This window comes from Phasianus colchicus, chromosome 10 (genome assembly GCF_987193195.1).
Source record: "Phasianus colchicus chromosome 10, bPhaCol1.hap1.1, whole genome shotgun sequence".
Classification (NCBI taxonomy): domain Eukaryota; kingdom Metazoa; phylum Chordata; class Aves; order Galliformes; family Phasianidae; genus Phasianus; species Phasianus colchicus.
The window spans coordinates 19,149,301-19,166,579 of record NC_143445.1 but is presented as its reverse complement, the minus strand read 5'-3'; the positions used below and the strand labels follow the sequence as shown (position 1 = coordinate 19,166,579).

At 37.4% G+C, this 17,279-nt stretch overlaps 1 protein-coding gene across 6 annotated transcripts in view; it reads right to left on the bottom strand.

The window, feature by feature from the left end:
* Positions 1 to 1,576: 1,576 nt before the first annotated feature.
* The window catches only part of SMC4 (structural maintenance of chromosomes 4), a 61,139-nt gene continuing 45,436 nt past the window's right edge, over positions 1,577 to 17,279 (bottom strand). For 5 of the 6 annotated variants that reach the window (XM_090147615.1, XM_031603708.2, XM_031603706.2 and 2 more), the window contains exons 6-24: positions 17,103 to 17,267; positions 16,272 to 16,399; positions 15,681 to 15,821; positions 14,550 to 14,700; positions 14,104 to 14,268; positions 13,048 to 13,281; positions 12,420 to 12,605; positions 11,300 to 11,461; positions 10,749 to 10,974; positions 10,575 to 10,654; positions 8,747 to 8,899; positions 8,473 to 8,599; positions 7,942 to 8,131; positions 6,905 to 7,049; positions 6,235 to 6,408; positions 4,926 to 5,108; positions 4,072 to 4,304; positions 3,278 to 3,461; positions 1,577 to 1,951 (exon numbers count right to left, since the gene is read on the bottom strand). In XM_090147615.1, coding sequence (XP_090003741.1) covers positions 1,754 to 1,951; positions 3,278 to 3,461; positions 4,072 to 4,304; positions 4,926 to 5,108; positions 6,235 to 6,408; positions 6,905 to 7,049; positions 7,942 to 8,131; positions 8,473 to 8,599; positions 8,747 to 8,899; positions 10,575 to 10,654; positions 10,749 to 10,974; positions 11,300 to 11,461; positions 12,420 to 12,605; positions 13,048 to 13,281; positions 14,104 to 14,268; positions 14,550 to 14,700; positions 15,681 to 15,821; positions 16,272 to 16,399; positions 17,103 to 17,267 — 3,225 coding nt within the window. In that variant the 3' untranslated portion in view covers positions 1,577 to 1,753. Of the gene's footprint in view, positions 1,952 to 3,277; positions 3,462 to 4,071; positions 4,305 to 4,925; positions 5,109 to 6,234; positions 6,409 to 6,904; positions 7,050 to 7,941; positions 8,132 to 8,472; positions 8,600 to 8,746; positions 8,900 to 10,574; positions 10,655 to 10,748; positions 10,975 to 11,299; positions 11,462 to 12,419; positions 12,606 to 13,047; positions 13,282 to 14,103; positions 14,269 to 14,549; positions 14,701 to 15,680; positions 15,822 to 16,271; positions 16,400 to 17,102; positions 17,268 to 17,279 lie in introns of those variants that run through there. The other variant, XR_004168370.2, reaches the window with a different exon arrangement.

Sequence of the window (17,279 nt, the reverse complement as noted above, 5' to 3'; positions counted from 1 at the left end):
CACCTTCAGGAAGATTAAGTTATTATCACTTAATAATGAAGTAGGATAGTGAGAACTAAATACTGTAACTGCCGTAAACTTATCCCCAGGCTGTATCAAGGGTTTCTAGCTTTGTCATGAGATGGGAAAAAACAAAACTGCACTTGTGGCTGATATTAGGATGGGGCAGAGAAAGGCCTTTCATTTCCTATCTTTACTATTGATTTTCACTGCTGCTGATCTGTTTTCTAAAAATGATCTGAAAGTAACCGGGATGGCTTTCTGGCCCCAATTCAAATAGTCTGCATGTACATTTTTATTCAATGCATGTGAATTTGCACCTGGTGATATTTATTGTAGAGAAGCTTTCACTGTAAACATGGGACTTTTCCCTCAGTTGACAGCCTATTCAGTTACACCACCTCCAGTCTGGCAGAGCAGCTGTGTTGATGACCCTGCCTGTGCTACCAGGTAAGTGCAGGCATGGTACAGAGAGCACAGCTGCTTTGGCACCACTCAGCCTCTTCAGTTATGGGGAGGCTTCAGGGTCAATGTGCACTGTTTAACAGAACGTGCAACACCCCCATTCAGAACTGTGGCAACAGAAAGTACAATAAGCTAATCAGGCTCGAAGTAAGTGTGCTTAATAGGACAACAGTGAGAGGGAAATGTAAACAAAGATGAATCGCACAGAAAAGAGTAAACTATCATTCTAGAACTGTGTGCAGTAAGCTTTTCTACTGGTAGCCATCTTACAAGAGTAAGCACATCAATGATTGGTTATTTTTTTCTTTAAGGAAAAAGGTGGATAACTGCTGCTGACTAAGCTAACAAGTGACATGAAGTAGCATTTAAGACACAACTGTTTTCTGTCAAAAATGAGATACTGGCATACAGCAGTGAGGAATCTCATCCTAAGGTAGGAGACACTTCTAGTTCAGTAACTGGTTATTAGTGACCACCTGCCAGATATTTGACCTGACTTCTGGAGTACAGTTCCAGCTCCTAAAAATACAAAGACAGCTTTCAAAGCAAAACATGCATACAGAAGTGCTAACATCATGATGATAGAAATAGAAAACTTTAACAGGTAGGCAAGCAACAGGAATAGGGTGCAGACTTAACCTTACCTCTACAAGTGAAAACATGTTAGCTCTCTGTGAAATGATTCTAAGAGCAAGCAGGTGAGAGTCACTGTGGGACTGATAAACTGTAAGTGTACAACACAGCCACAGAAAAGAGAGAAGTGTTGTCCTTCCTGTGTAATTACAGGAAGAGAGAGAAGGAAACAACAGCCAAAACAGTTCACTGCAAAATGTTCCCAGCGTCCGATTCCTAGATCACAGCTTTATGACAGCAGCTAGAAATAGAAGTACGTCTGTTCCATTTTACAGCCTTATTAATGCAAATTATTTTATATATTGACTTCACCTACAGGGATTCGTACATTAAAATGCTTTGATATTTAAATAAGGATGCTCTTTCTTTGTTGGCATTTGAAAGCAATTTGCTTGCTTTAGTACACAGAGGGGGGAAAAAAGTCCTGAATTGACATAATAATTGAAATAATAGCTGTTGTTATTTTAATCAGTTCATATAATTAAGACCCATATAGACTGTATGATAAAGAATGCCATTTATTTAGATTTATTTTTATTAACAGTCTAAAGAGACTCAAATCTAAAGAGAAAAATCTCAAAATACAGAAGTATATTTAAAAAAATATAGTAAGCAGCAGCAAGAATATTAATTTACATTGGAAAGTTGTTTTTTTTCATTCATTCTGGTTCTGAGCTATGCAGTGCTCAGCAATGCCAAGTTCAGTCAGTCCTTTCGCTGCAATAACTTTGGGGTTTGTTGCCACACTTTTCGTGGTGTTGTGAGTCTTGTATATCCCAATCAGTCTGTCTGCAATCTCAAACATGTTGTTCCGCAGGGAGATGATGATAAACTGCGCGTTTTTTGTCTGCTCCTGCAATGAAAGGTACTTGTATGAGCTCACGGGATTTTGGAAAGCTGCGTTTTTGCATGGTTTCTACATCCAGGTTTAAGATCAGAACTGCTGATACATCACTGTAAATATTCAGTGCACAGTACAATCCAACAGCTCTGCAGGTGCTGATCTCTCATTACTTGTCTGGTTTTGGCTGAGTCCTACCTTGGCTTTCAGCACAAAGCATTTCAATTGACTCAAGCAAGCAACAGCTTTCCCCTTTTTTTTTCCTTTCACATGACCTGTTCAAGTGAACTGAATTAAATAAAAGCATACATAACTTTTTGCAGAATTTCAGTTTGCCACAGTTTTAATGTGAATTTCATTAGCTTTCCTGAAGGCTTCCTAACTTACCTGAATTGTCCTAATGAGGGCTCCTTTAGGAATGAAAAGGAAATCAAACCTATCTCCACACACTGAGAACTGGGGGAAGCAAACCCCTTGTTAAAGGGGACAAGCTCTGAAGAAGAAAAGCAGTTCTGTGATCCTGAGGCACGATGACAGCAGGTAACAAAACATCTACATTGGGTGGTGCTTTCAAAATAAAACCACCTTTTTTCCCTTAATAACCCAGGAACAACAGTGTAAGGTCACATGTGTGAAAATACAAGTACTATGGAAGCAAAATTTAAAGTGCTTCCTTAGCTTGAAGTAGTTAATCTTTGGCACTTCCAGCCTGTTCCCAAAACGGGTGGTTATACTTTGAGTAATTCTGAAAATTTTAAGTTTAAATTAGCAACAGGAACTGCAACAATGTAAATATTTGCTTGGCTTAAATATGGTGATGATAGAATTATTAGTGCTTTTCCTTTCAGGCTTTCAAAAAAGACAGATCAAATAAACCTACCTATTGAATCTTGAGAGAATGAAAGGCAAGTAAAAATCCCAGGACTTTGGCTGCACCTCAGAATGAAGTCATGAGGCTGGATATGTGAACGCCCTACCAAGAGCATCTCAGCTGACTGGGGCTGATTAGTTAATTTTAAAGAGAAAGGAGTTGCAGCAAGGCTATGCTGAACGACAGCACTCTTGGCAAACTCTTTGCTCTTTAGACAGCTTTTCAAAATGTGCAGTGAAGATGTAGGCAATAATTACAGATCTATTAGCAACCCAACTTCAAGAAAGCAGCAGTTCAGAAAAAAATATGCAGAAAACTACACTCTTAGCACCTTTCTGAAAATCTGCTTCGCACAGTTATTTGAAAACACTGCATCTTACAAAGACTCTGGCTGTAACTTTGTTACCACTTTCCCTTTTTCTGGCAGAAAAGGAAAAAGTCCCACTACAATAGTTACCAGTACTCACATATATGTAAAATGCTACAATGGATACATTTTTGAAGTCAAGTGCTGCATCAATTTCATCCATAAAATACAGCGGTGTTGGCTTGTAATGATGAAGTGCAAAAACTAGAGCCAGTGAACTAAGAGTCTTCTCTCCTCCTGATAAGTTAAATATTTTCTTCCAGCTTTTCTTGGGAGGCCGAACGCTGAAAAAAAATTAGAGTTTGTAAATTACTTCTGTTCATGAATCAAAGCAATATGCTGTGGTGAAAAGCAAGTCACAAGGCAGCAGGGAGTTTGTGGAGCAGCTCCCTGGGTACACACAGCTATGTGGTCAGCTGATGTTTGCCTGAACTGGAGCTATTGTGACACTCATTTGTTCTCTGTGGGACCTGCAACATTACACAAACTACTATTTAATTATATTTCAAAAGTGTTATTTCAATAATGTTATTCTATTCTTAAAGTAATGAATATACTTTTAGGGCCATTTATGACAGAACAATGTTTGCTTACCACTCTGATCTGACATGATTCCTTGGGCAAATAAAATGGTTTGGGAAACAAGAAACCTGAAAAATTACTTTGAAATCAAAGCTTTCTAACTGCTGTTTGTTAATTATGTGTTTCTAGAAGTGAAATGAACCTCTTTATTACTCAGTGCTAAAAGGTTGTGGCTTCTGTGTGTATCTTGCCAGTATTTGCCAAGAGGTGGGGCTACCATGGTTAGCTGTAAAATTTACTGTAAAAATGGGTTTTAAAAAGGCAATACAATGATTAGGAATTGCAGCAACAATACCAAGTATTTTCACATACCTGAACATGATTCCCTCAGAGAAGGGATCCAAACTGTCTACAAGTTCTAACTCAGCATCTCCTCCCAAAGTCAGCATCTGGTAGTTCTCCTTCAGCTTATTTGTTATTACATTAAATCCTGCCATAAATTCATTTAGCCTCTGCTTTCTGAGATCTTCAAAAGCTTGTCTAAATCTGTCTCTCTCATTGGTAATATCATCCAATTCAGCCACACGTTTTAGGTATAGCTCTTCCTGTAAAAAACAATAAGGAAACACAACAAAACCAAAGTGCAGTTCGAGAAGCTGCTTCTATTTCAGATTTTATGCCACTTTTCTTTCTACCATTTGAAAACTTATTTTTCTCAGAGTGACCAACAGCCTTGAAATAAAAAAGAGCTGAGAACAAACCCTCCCTCTTTTCGCTGTTCACTTCTAATGTTGATGCCCTCAGTCATTTAATTAACTTGAAATTGTAATTAAACATTTAATGCCTATTTTAGTAGCTCTGTGCTTCAGGTAATTTTACAGCTCTGCTCATAGGAGCTGTGGGCAGAGCAGCTCTCAAACACTCTGGAGGAGCACTGCAGAAAAGCACATTTAATCAACCTGTCTCAACAGCTACCAATGGTTCTGCTTGACACCATCTGATAGCACAGATAGTCACTGCCTGGCTTTTTATGTCAGCAATCAGTGCATAAAGGTTTTTCCTCCTTCCCCTGGGATGAGGCAACACTAGGCAAGAAAACCTGGATAAGCCAATCCTTAAAAAGCTAAATGTGTTTTGGACAAGACAAAGCCATACTGTTGTGCTGACACGCAGTGCAATATCAAAGCAATAAATTCTATTGCTACATGGCAGTAGCAAAGCTTTACCTTTCTCCTATACTCTGCAATAGCACCAAGGTTGGGTTTCATTTCATGGCACTGTGCTTCCAAGAGAGCTATTTGATTAGTGATAATGTCCGGATCCTTGATAGCCTCAAGCTCTTCTTGACTGAGCACTGGGAGTTCTTCAGGTGGCTTATCTTCTATGGGATGCAATGATAATTTTGATATCTAAAAACCAAAATCAGTTACTAGAAATCTAAAGATGACATTAATTATCACATGAACATGTTTCCAAAATAAATATTTTTGGTATTAGTAGATACTGAACCTTCCAAGCATTCAAAACTTCTTCACTTAATTCTCTTTAAAATTAAGATGCATGTAAGACAACAAATACTATATACTGTTGTTTTGTTCCTCAAGATTTATTCTTAGAAATGGGATATTTCTGTACATGGAGCAGCAGCAGGTAACATGGGTATCATCTTTACTTTCTTTATCCTTGAAGTTTCTTTTAGAACTTCAATAACTGTATTTAATACCTTGTAGTTGCAAGATTGAAAAGCTTCTGAATACCATTGCTGAGCAGCTGCCCTAGCTGTCCTCAAAGGAGCAAGGATGTAAAGGGCACTGCATGATCATCTGCTGGTCTACATCTTATCTGGCCTTTTTTCCTGGATGTCTCCCTGTGCACACACCACGTTTGTGCACTTTGCATAGGTCATGAAAAACAAAGCAAAGCCAACCCCCTCCATTGCCTCTTATTGACTCTGTGCACTCAGTGAGCCTATGGGCCAAAGAAGTCAGGTTTCTGTGCAGAATTGCTTCCAGAAGAATTAAACACCATTCCCAGAAGCTGACTGAAGACACTCTTGATGTAATTTGTTTTGTTTCAAAGAACAGCTTAGTGGATACAGCACTGAATGTTTTCCATTTCCTACTCCTCTTTGCTTTCTTCACCTGTCTAAGAAGGGTTTTTTTTGGTTTGGTTTGGTTTGGTTTTTTTCCCCCAGTATCTACTGAGAGAACAGCCAGGCACAGAAAGTCCCTTAGTTGGTATTTATTGCCTACTGTTTTTTCTCTGTTGCTTTTCATTGCTCTTAAATAGCACTACATCAGTTACAGTTACCCCACCAGTCTTTCATAAAGAAAAAACTTGGGAAGTCAGAAGCTAAATCATTTCATTCATATCATCTTTTTTTTAGAGCAGGTTTTTATAGGATAAACAATAATTTGCTATAAATAATGAGCTGAATATCCATTTTTGCCTAAATTACATTTCCTACTATGTTAACCTATTAATCTTTTAGGGCATATCATAATTCATCTTCTATGAACTGAAACACTTGCTTACCTCCTTTTGCCAGTATTTAACCTTCGACTGATGTGTAGAAATATGACTATCAATTTGTTCAATTTTAAACTTGATATTGAGAGCTTCCTTTCGCAGTTCGTGTTCATCATCTTGAATAGCTCTCATCTCCTGCAGCAAACTGCGGTGCTCCTCCTGAACGGCCGGCAGCGCCTCCTGCAGGAGTGGCACAAAGTGCAGTCCTCAGTTGCCAGGGAAATGTTACCCATTCCTCAAGTTATAGGTCTGTTTTCACTAAGTTATTTACACAGCTTACTCTCCACAGTCGTAAGTATGGATGTAAATAAAACACATTCTGATAGTTAGGTTAACCTTGTCCATGAGTTCTGAAATACCACCTGTGAATATATGCTGCAGTTTATATTTGAAATCCAGATCTGGATTAAGCAAGTCCTAAGCTAATGTTTTTAATGATTTTTTATATCAGTGTCATGAAGTCAGGCTCAAATTGCAAGGCAGCTCATTAAATGGAGCTATCTGCTAATGAACTAATTTCTGTATTCTAAGCCTGCCTGGAATGTCTAAGGATAAATGTTAACAGCACCAGTTAAGACACCTTTGGTACAACGGTGTACCAAATTCATACCAACGTACAATTCATTTCAGACTGCATCCTCTATGAAGAAATACACCAAATTAACATTACACTTACTTCAGCTTGCTTGCAGTCATTCAGAACCTCAGTAGCTTCATCTTCTAGCTTAGTCAGCTCTTCTGTTAAGTCTTTAATTTCTTTCTCATTGTCTCCAATCTCCTTCTCCGTGCGAAGAACAGAATCTTCAGACTTTTTTAGGTTTCTGAATGGATACCAAGGCATTCATATACTTCACAAGTGCAAGTACAGCATCAGAGAATCCAGAAGCACAGCCTTACTTATAAAAACTGTTCCCTAAATATTGGTAACCAAATAGGAAGTATTGACGTATGCATGAACCCTCACACACTGGGGATATGCAGGTAAGACAAAGCTGTCTTCTGTAAACACTAACATATAGTTCATTCTTTCACACTGTTCTGACATTCACTCCAAGAGCTCCCTATGTATTGCAATGCTAAAATAAAAATACAGCCCATTTTCTTTCTGACATACCTCACAATAAAATTAGTCCCTTCAGATCTGAACTGTTTCACTGCATGCCAATAACTGTTATTTTTAATTTTTTCCTGATACTGTATTTTAGTGATAGGCAAATATTAGCAGAAAAAACTGATTAAATGGGACTTTTAAATCACCTTTTGGAAACTGCAAAACGTTACTGCCTTTTAACTCTTCAATGCAAGCAGCATTTAGCTTGATGCATGCAAATGAAAACTAAGATTTTCAGATGTAGAGACTTTTAACTACGGCACCCACTTGAAACACACAAATGTGCTACAGATTCTGATGTCAACAGATGCAGCTGTTTGAAGACTGAAATGACTCTCCTTTATTAGGTGTCACTAAGCTTTCTAGGTCTCTGATTCTCTGCCTGTAAAGCACACTAATTAACAAAGATTTCTTAATTAATTAAAAAATCTTAATTAAGAGCCAGCTTCAGTTTGAGGTGTCTGTTAGAAAAAAGGCTGTGATCTTCTCCCTCTGGTTTTCCTCTGGTTGTAAGGAAGGGAAAGCACATCTCCAGCCTGACAGATCCCCCAAGTACAGGTGTGTGCAGCCTTTAAAATGTCACACACTGATGTCTACTGTACCTTTGTGCAGTCTTGATTGCCACTTGGGCTTTAGTAATAGCTGAAGTACATTCATCTATTTCTTGGTTGATCTTATCAACTTTGTCTTGCTGTGTTTTAAGTTTATGATTATTGAAATCAATTATGAGGTTGTGTAATCGTTTAACTTCACTTTCCATTTTACCAGCTTGCTCAGAAACACGCTCATAATCTGTTGATAAACAAAGTAAGTGTTAATGACATGATGTGGTCTCTAAACACAGTTTTGTCTCTCTCAATCATATGGTAGAAACATCCAAGATATTTATAACTTCAGATTTTAGTGTGATTGAAAAAGTAAAGCATCTGCATGCTGTTGATGCTATATTGTTCAAAAGAGGAATACAGGACATCCGAAGTAATCTGTATGCTCTTTCTTAAAATGCTGTAGAAGCAAAATGGTGAGTACAGCACTGACAACATGGAAGAACAAAGCCTCAGCATTCACTCCTGCATTAGCAAATGAATATGACTACAGTTTTTATCTATAATCCTTCTCTCCACAATAAGTACCTTTTTTATAACTACTGAGGACTTTCTCCAATTCCTTCTGTTTGTTTTTGTCTGGAGCAGCAGCAGTTACTTTTGCTTCAAATTCCTTAACTTGGCCTTTTAGACGAATTTCTTGTTCAGAAAAACTCTACAGAAAACAGAACTGTGTTAAAATCCCATACTTTAAGAAAGGTCTCTGATACTGACAAAGATGACATTAACTTGAGGCTGAGGAGCTGTTCTCCTGCACATGGATATAGAAACCAGATGTTGCCTCAATGACCAACTTGTTCACCTGGATACTCGCTGTGTACTTTTCTAAAGTATTTCTCATTTCCCGAACATTTTTCTCTAGTTTTGTTATGTCTTCTTCCAGTTGTAATTTTTCTTCTTCACACTGTACTGCTCTTTTGGAATCCCTCTGCAGTTCAGATTCCAGCATGTTGATCTACACAAAAATGAAACACAATCACTCACAGAGTGTCACCACTACAAAACACAGCAAGTACTCATTCACGTGCTGGACAGTCTATGATCTCTTAAAACACAAAAAGTGATGTAACAACTTGAGACTTTTCTAAAGCTGGATAGAACATGGAGGCTGCTGAGAATGTCAATGATAAAGTGGTGTTAGGAAGACAGGCTTCTTGAAATTTACCTTCAAGAGCAGAAGGATAAAGATACATCTCAGATCTCAGCCAATTTTCTGTTTCTACAAACAGAAAATTGCCTAATAGGCACAGACACAAATATACTTCTTCAGGTTGGAGGTGCCCACAATTTCTACACAGGTGCACAGCAAAACTGACAGCAGAGAAATCAAGTTATAGCTACTGATGTTTATTGAGTGCCACAGTATGTCTCATGGACCAGATAGAAAACAGAGATAAGCATGTCTCTTGGAGAGAAACTAACCATGGTAAATCTGACGGCTGAAGACAAGAAATAGCAGTCTTCCCTATTACTAGGATAGAAATATGAGCTGGCTTATGTATTTATTGATCCTTTTCAAGACTGGGACAATAAGAGTTTGTCCGTGAGATTAATTTTTTAGTTCAACACACACTCAACATTATATGAATAGCTTTGACAAAAGCTGCCATGTCAAAACCTCTGGTGTTTGCAGCACTGTAACTTCTCTTGGTTAATATAATCCTATTTTCCAAGCTAAGTGAAGGTGAAAAAAACAAGAGAAAAATAGATACCTTTTTTAACCCCCCAATGATAAAACCAAACAGTGCTGAAACATGAGCAAGGACATCAAGAATGGTGACACAATTTTTATCTCCTCTAGCAGAGAAACCTTCATGTTGAGTTGGAACTTGGAGTTCTCCAATATGAACGTGTTTTCACATAGAAATACTAACCACTGTTTGTGTGTTTTCAAGAGTAAGCAGGTATTCAACCCCTGCACTGGCTTACAGCTCTCATTCCTAAAGAACAAGAAGTTCGTTCTCTGTTGGGAGAGGACTGACCTCAGGAGCCACTATCTACTTGACAGTTGTATGGGGGAGCTTGCCTTCTTGCAGAGGTGTTAATACTGTGGTTTGATCTTGGATTGATCAGCAGATACTATGTGAAAAGGACACTGTCTACAGTACTATTCGCATTAAATACAAGTACAGAGTAAAACCACAATAAATTCAAATGGCAAGGCAGTATTTGGATTTCTCCAAATATTGTTGACAAAAATTTGAAGGAAGATGTTGCCAGACCATGAGAAATCTTACAATGACACAAAACAGTGGACAAAATCTTTCTTTTCCTGCTGTGAGTTTGCATATACTTCTCTGCAGCACAGTGGTTCCTTATAGTCAATCTCTTCCACATTCTCACACCTACCTTCAGTCAGTTTCCAAGCTATCAAAGGTAGCACAAAGGGACCAGAAGTAAATAGTAGGCATATGATGGTTGGGGTGTGAACAAGTGCACTTAAGACCAATAGAACCTATTCCAGCCTCATAAACATTCAGCTTTTTTCAGCTTTCAGTCACTATCAGAATATCTTACATCTTATTAACTACTCATATGTATTTAAAAGGACATCACACAAGTGTGTATGAACTATCAAAACATAACAAACTTCAAAGAAATTCCACTTTTAATTAGGATTATGCACTAACCTCTTCTGGTGAAACATCAGTTACAACTGAGGAGCCCATTCTGCCCTTCATTACTTTACCCCCACCACCAGTCATTGTTCCTAAAGCAGTGAAAGAGGAAGAGAAATCAGCATGCTTCATTTTACTTAGATAGCTTCTATGAAGTGCTGAACAAATAAGTTTACACTTAAATACCTGACTGCTCAATGATTTCTCCTTTCAGCGTTACAACCCTCCACCTTTTATCTCTTTGGAATGCTATTCTGGTAGCATCTTCCAAGTCCTTGACCACCAGGGTATCACGTAACGCAAAGTAAAAAGCTGGGGAAAAGCTCTTATCTTCTACTTTCACCAGGTCAATCAGCCGAGGCACATTTTCAGGGGTTGGGATTTTTGCAAGATTTTTCTTCCATACGGCCATCTACGTAAAAGAAAGTAAAGAAATGAACACAGGTTCCTTTGGATAGAATAATGAAATGATGCCATAATTTAAGATCCAAGGCTTTAAAGCAAATGTAAATATTCTCTAGTTAAATGTAACTTCTCAGAATGGTGAAACTTCCTTTCTTAAGAATCTCTACTGACTTGAATTATAATTAAACATTTTGCATTTTAGCTTTACCTGCATTAATACTTATTCAGCGTAATATATCAATGTAACACATACTTGTATGTATACAAATATCACTGTGCATCTTAGGGTAAATCAACAATGTAATTTGTTTTGCCATAACACCAGTACTTACTTTGTCGAGGGCTATAAATGTGGCAGCTCCAATTTCCGTTTTCTTTAAGAATTCCACACATTCCTGTGCAATATCGATAGTATCAACAACGATGTAGTCCAGAGCAGCACAAGATGATGAAATAGCAACATCATACTTCTCATCAATAGCTCCCAAGTCTCCCTAAGAATTGAAAGGAGAATGGAGAGGGGAACAGAAATACTTTCATTAGCTGGGCATTGATGTTTTGTCTTGGTGTTGAGAAGTACGACAAAAGCTTTACAAAGAATGAGATGAAAAAAAATTATAGAACTTTTTTTTTTTTTTGCCAAATAATTTAAACCTTAGTTAAATTTTGTGAATTAATATCACATCCGACTTCTCCTGCACACTGCTATTTATGTATTCCTCCTATATAGTTCCATAATACACGTAGAATTTCAAAAGCAGTAATTCTGACAAAACAGTGTGGTAGCTATGGATTTCTTTTCTGTAGATAAATGGTAAATTTTATATGCTAGTATTTTAGTGAGGTGGTCAGGCCTAGCAAAATCATTTGGTATATTCTGTGTATGGTTCCACCATTGAACTGCTGGGTAGCACTTCTCAAGTCAGATACCTCTGCAAGCATTCCTGTACACAACTGCAAAATGGTATCAGGTTATTATTATCAGGTCTCCTTTGAAAATCTTTACTTATCCGCAGGTTAACGAACCAGCATGCACAGCCAGCCTCTTAAACTCTTAACTTCTTAACCTCAGTCCTTCCTCTGGCAAGTGGTAACACAGCATAAAACAAAGCAAACGCCAGCGGTGGCAGACAGCTGCGTGCTGCCATTTGAACTATCCTTTAAATTTACCTATACCTCAGGTTTTCAAATATACATGCATTGAATGTTTGAAGCAGAATCTTCTTACAGGACCAAGCAAGGCAAAGAAACAACATCAGAATGTAACATTATTACCTTTACATGTATACTGATATATGCATTGTTTGATTTGGAAAGAAAAAAGGAACAAAGAGCTCTACTTGAGCAGCATTTTCAGACCTTTACCTATTCTACCTTTCACCTATTCAGAGAAAAACCACTCTACCCCCATGAAGTCTAAGACAAAATTTGTAACAGCCTTTTAAAATTTACCAGTCTTCCATGTATTCCAGAAATACTCCCCGACCTCTTCTGCTCAAGCAGAGCCTCCAGCACTTTTCCTCGACTGCGGTGCTGTGCTAAAGAACTTTTGGCTTCTTCTACTTTTTGACGGAGATTTCGAACAAGATCCTGAGCACTCAATTCCTCGTCTTTCAGTTTCTCAAGCTTGTTCTGTTTCTAATGGGTACAAGAAAGATGTTAGCCACAAGAAATGGATTCATGGCTGTGTAAGCAATAAAGCAGCCACTGAAAAATGAAAGTAGCAAAACATTCACCAGAACAATGGCTGTTATTTGTACACTTGGAAACAGATAAAACAGCTTATGCACATATGAATCAGGCTTACACCAAGTATTGGAATTATTTTTTCTGCAGGGAACGAGAGGGGAGCATGAGGTGAAATTCAAATGTCTCAGAAACATAGCTGTTCATTAATTTTACCGTGTCTAATTATTACATTTAAACTGATTTCCTTGCAGAGATGCATGAGATTTAATTTCCTGTGTTTAGTGTTAATATTTTCTTCAACCAAAATAAGTTTGAAATCAGATACTTAACTTCGGTGATTAATTAAGTATCTGAATGTAGTTCAGTTCCATAAATGAAGGCTAGGTCTCACCTCCTTTAATTCCAGTTCAGCTGTAGGTAACTTTGTATCTAGATCTTTAATAGCAGCCTTCCTTTGTTTAAGAGTTTCAGAAGTAGTCATCAGAGCCTCCTCTGCCTCCTTGAGCCGAGACACAGCCGTGTTATAGCGGGTGAGGTAGATATCGAGTTCCACCTGTGCCACATCCATCTTGGAACGCGCGTCATTCACCATCTTACAAAACTCCATCAGCTCTTTCTCCTTGCCCTGCGAAGACGGATGTTACCAATCAAAACACACCTGGGGGATTTACTGTGTCAGTCATGCTGTGTGAAAGGCAACAAGGAAATGAGCACGTTCTTTTACTAGCAGGAAAACCATTCAATAGAAGAACAAGTATATCTCTCTGAATTTGTTAACGTATTCTTTATGGAAGTTTTTTTTTCCATAGCTATAAAGAACACTATGGAATTACCTTAAATCATTTCCATACAAGCGTTGTATCACCTTAACTTGAAGTTGCGGAGAACATTCCCAGTTAAATTTGTACTAAGTTTGTACTAAGTTTGTACTGAATTACAGATCAAATGGAGAATGTGTTCAGTACAGGAAACAGACCTTGACATTTATAGAATAAATGTTCAGTCTCCAGATTGCTAATGATTGGGCAGCTAATATCAACAACAGTAAGTGTTGCAGTGGTTGTGTATGCATTGAAAGACAGACCACAGCTGTGTGAAAGGCTCAGAACACAGCATTTCAAAATTGGATTATAATTATTATTTTCAAGTAAATGTTGGCTTGAATATTTTGATGGGAGAAAATTCAAGTGTGCTCTAGTACTGGAAGTGTAGATTTATTTAATGTATGTGTATGAATGATATGCTTAATAACTTATCACTACGAAAAGCAAACAACCTCATGAGAATGAATTAGCTCACTGTAAGTTCTAAAAATGAATTTCCCGGTTAGTCTCCATCAAATCAACACATGGAACACTATCATATATATCACATCTTCCAGCTATCTTGTGATCCTTACATTTCCCACTCCAAAAGCTGCACCTTGGTTAAAACAGAGTCAACAAACCTCTTTTTCTTTCTGAATTTCTCGTGTTTCTTCTTTAAGACTACTCATAACCTGCTTGAGTTTTTCTTCCTCTTTGTCTTTTGCCTTTTCAAGAAGCTCTTTCTTAGATGTTGCATCGCTGATGGTTTTTTCACTATTGGAGGGTACGTTTTTCAGTTCTTCCACCTAAAGAAGGACAACATTAACTCCCTCTTCAACCGAAACAGAACAGTTTGGCTGCATCTTTAAACCCTACCTTTCAAATTTAAAGTGATTAGCAAACAAAAACCCAACTGACAAAAGACAAAATATCAGAGTGAAAAAAAACTAAAACATTTTTAAGCCTTCTCTATTGCACGAAGTAGAACTGGTGTCCTTTGTTACTCTTATCCAGCTGCATGAAGATGCTCTTATCTAGAGCAACCAAGCACATTTCTTTATGTAAAGCAAGCTGCAGTTCACTCTACCTTTTCTTTATCCTTCTGAAGTTGCTTCTCCAGTTTTTTAGCCTTGCTTTTGGCATGCTTCAGTTTTTCCCTTACATTAACATCCTGCAAATCCAACTGAGTAAATTTATTTTTATTTTCCTCTATTAACACTGTAATTTTATCGATTTTCCTAGAAGGAAAACAAGAAAAAATTATCTATTCCATATCTTAAATAAAAAGACATCAATAGAACTTGGCTTAATAAGTGAGCACACAGGATTTAAAACAATACTGGTCAGTTTTGGTGAGAAGCAGCATCCAAGGCTCATTGTGTTCATAGTATTTTCCCCAGGGCACTGATTTTTCATCAGAAAAGATAAACCCATGAAATGATGTTAAACACGTTTTTGGAAATTATTATTTTCCTTTGCTAACATTTGAAATTTATAACTCTCTCAAATCTCGGAGGATGAGAAGGTTCATACTGCAGTCAGAGGAAGCTTTAGTAACCAGACAAGTCAACAGAAGGAAAATTCAAACCATAGATAAAAGGTTCATAAGGAAATCAGAGACAAATACAGGTACACCAAGGTATCAAAGCTTTTCAGATGTGTATATAAAAACCTGAGGAAAATCTTCCAGCTATTTTTTGTAGTCAGCATAAAGAAGTAGTTTGTACTTCTAAATCCTTAAAACCCAGGCATTTTATTAGCATTAATGGTGGCTATTAGCCAGATTTCTCTAAGATAATCAACTCACAGAACACCAAAGAAATCCAATGAGAATATTTTAAATTTTATTTCCTTGAAAATATCATTTAATTAATGCCAGGAATTGTTCGTAAGAGACTCTGCTCATCAGATAATTTAAGTTTTTGATGGAAGGAGTACTAAAAACCCAGCTGTGCTCCCTGTTTGAGCAGCAACCCATGCATCTATTTCAGGCTTCTGCTTCCTCTGTTTCCTTTTTGTCTATTTGTTTTTCATGAAATACAGCTACTACAACCTCTTCATAACTACTGAAAGCTGGAAGAGACCCCCAGGGATTATTATGTCCAACTAGTGGGAAAATGTGAGCTTTTTTTCTGAAAATCCTTGTAACTTCAACAATACTATGAAAAACATAAAATTCAGTAACCTTATCTTACAAGTCTATACCCACAGTACTTACTTCTCAAGATCTTTTAAAGCTTTACTCTTGCTTTTCATTTCATCTGCAAGTTTACTGCTCTTCTCATTGATATCTTTAGTTTCTTTCTGTATATTTTCTTTTTGTGCTTCCAAATCATTTATTCGTTTCTGCAGGTCATAGCTAAAGAAATCCAATAAAACAGTATCAAAAAACATTTTTTTCCCATGAAATAAACATTTAAAATGAATATTTATTTCTCATCTCAAGGATAAGAAATCAATAATGTCACGTATTACATCCCAATACTCATTATTGAGTAATGATGCCAATTTTACACAGAACAGCAATGAAATCTATTACTTTTTGACACTTCATATAAAAAACCAAACAAGTAGACCACTTGAAGCTTCTAAGTATGAAGCTGTAAAAGGTACCATTCTTTGGAGGACAATGAATATGATCTATCATAATACAAAAAGTTTAACTTGATAACTCAAAAAAATCAACATCTCTAGCCCCGTGCTGTACAACTGATTTTGAATGGCTACCCAGAAACATAAAATATTTCTAATTACAGACACGGAAACACCACCACCACATGAAAGCCAAATCAAAACTTCAGTTACTTACATGTAGTACTGACAGATCTGGTTTTTCTCTTTAAACATTTTATTTTCCAAGGAAAGAAATTCGATGGCTTTATTCTTGTCCCCTTCTAAGGCATCCTTTTCTTTTTCCACCATTTTAACTCTATTTAACTAGACAAGACAGACAGTCAAAGCTGGTTTTAATGCTAGCAGCATAGAAGAACAAATCATGAGGATAAATAAGCCCCAGAACCTTTGGAGAGATGTTATCCCACAGTTAGCTCTGCAAGTAATTGAGCAGTGCAGACTTTCTGAAATAAGAGATGCATGTCTGCTGCAGACTGTACAGTGAGGGCAATTCAAAAGTAACAGAGCTAAAAAGGAATCCTACAAATGCTGGGAGCAGTTTGTGCACACCGAGGAAAATGCAAGTGAGCATCAAAGAGGAGTTAAGAGGAGTCAGCATTTTCACTGGCCCCTTTCAGGTTAAATCCTGTGACTACACATCTTTTGTTCTCCTTTATGCCTTAAAAAAAACAGAATCTGCTACATGTTAGAATTTACCAAGGACACACTAAGTCAAATAAAATAGGGCTTGGATATTTTACTACATTTAGAACTAAATGCATAAGTAAAATGCCATGAAAGTACTGCCTGCAACAGATCTCTGTAGCTCAAGTCACAACTAATTTTCTGTATTTCTAAGTGTCCTCATGAAGTTTCGCATCACTTTGGCATTGCTGTGTTTCTCTCCCTCACCCTTTCCTTGGCATAGGTTAGATTTCCCTCCTGCTTATTCTAAAAGCTCACATAATGAGACACCGCAAGTTCATCTGTTCAATTTATAATTCAAACAAACTTTTCTAAGACTTACCTTTTCTCCCCTCTGTTCATTTAAAGTCTCTACTCTGCGACAAAGAGTTTGAATAGGATCTCTCAGTCGTGCAGACCCTATCAGATCTTCCAAGTATTCCAGCATGCCCTCATCATGTTCAGTCTGGCCTTTGGGTTTCATCATTGCAATCTGTTCAACTTCCCCCTTGGAAAAAAA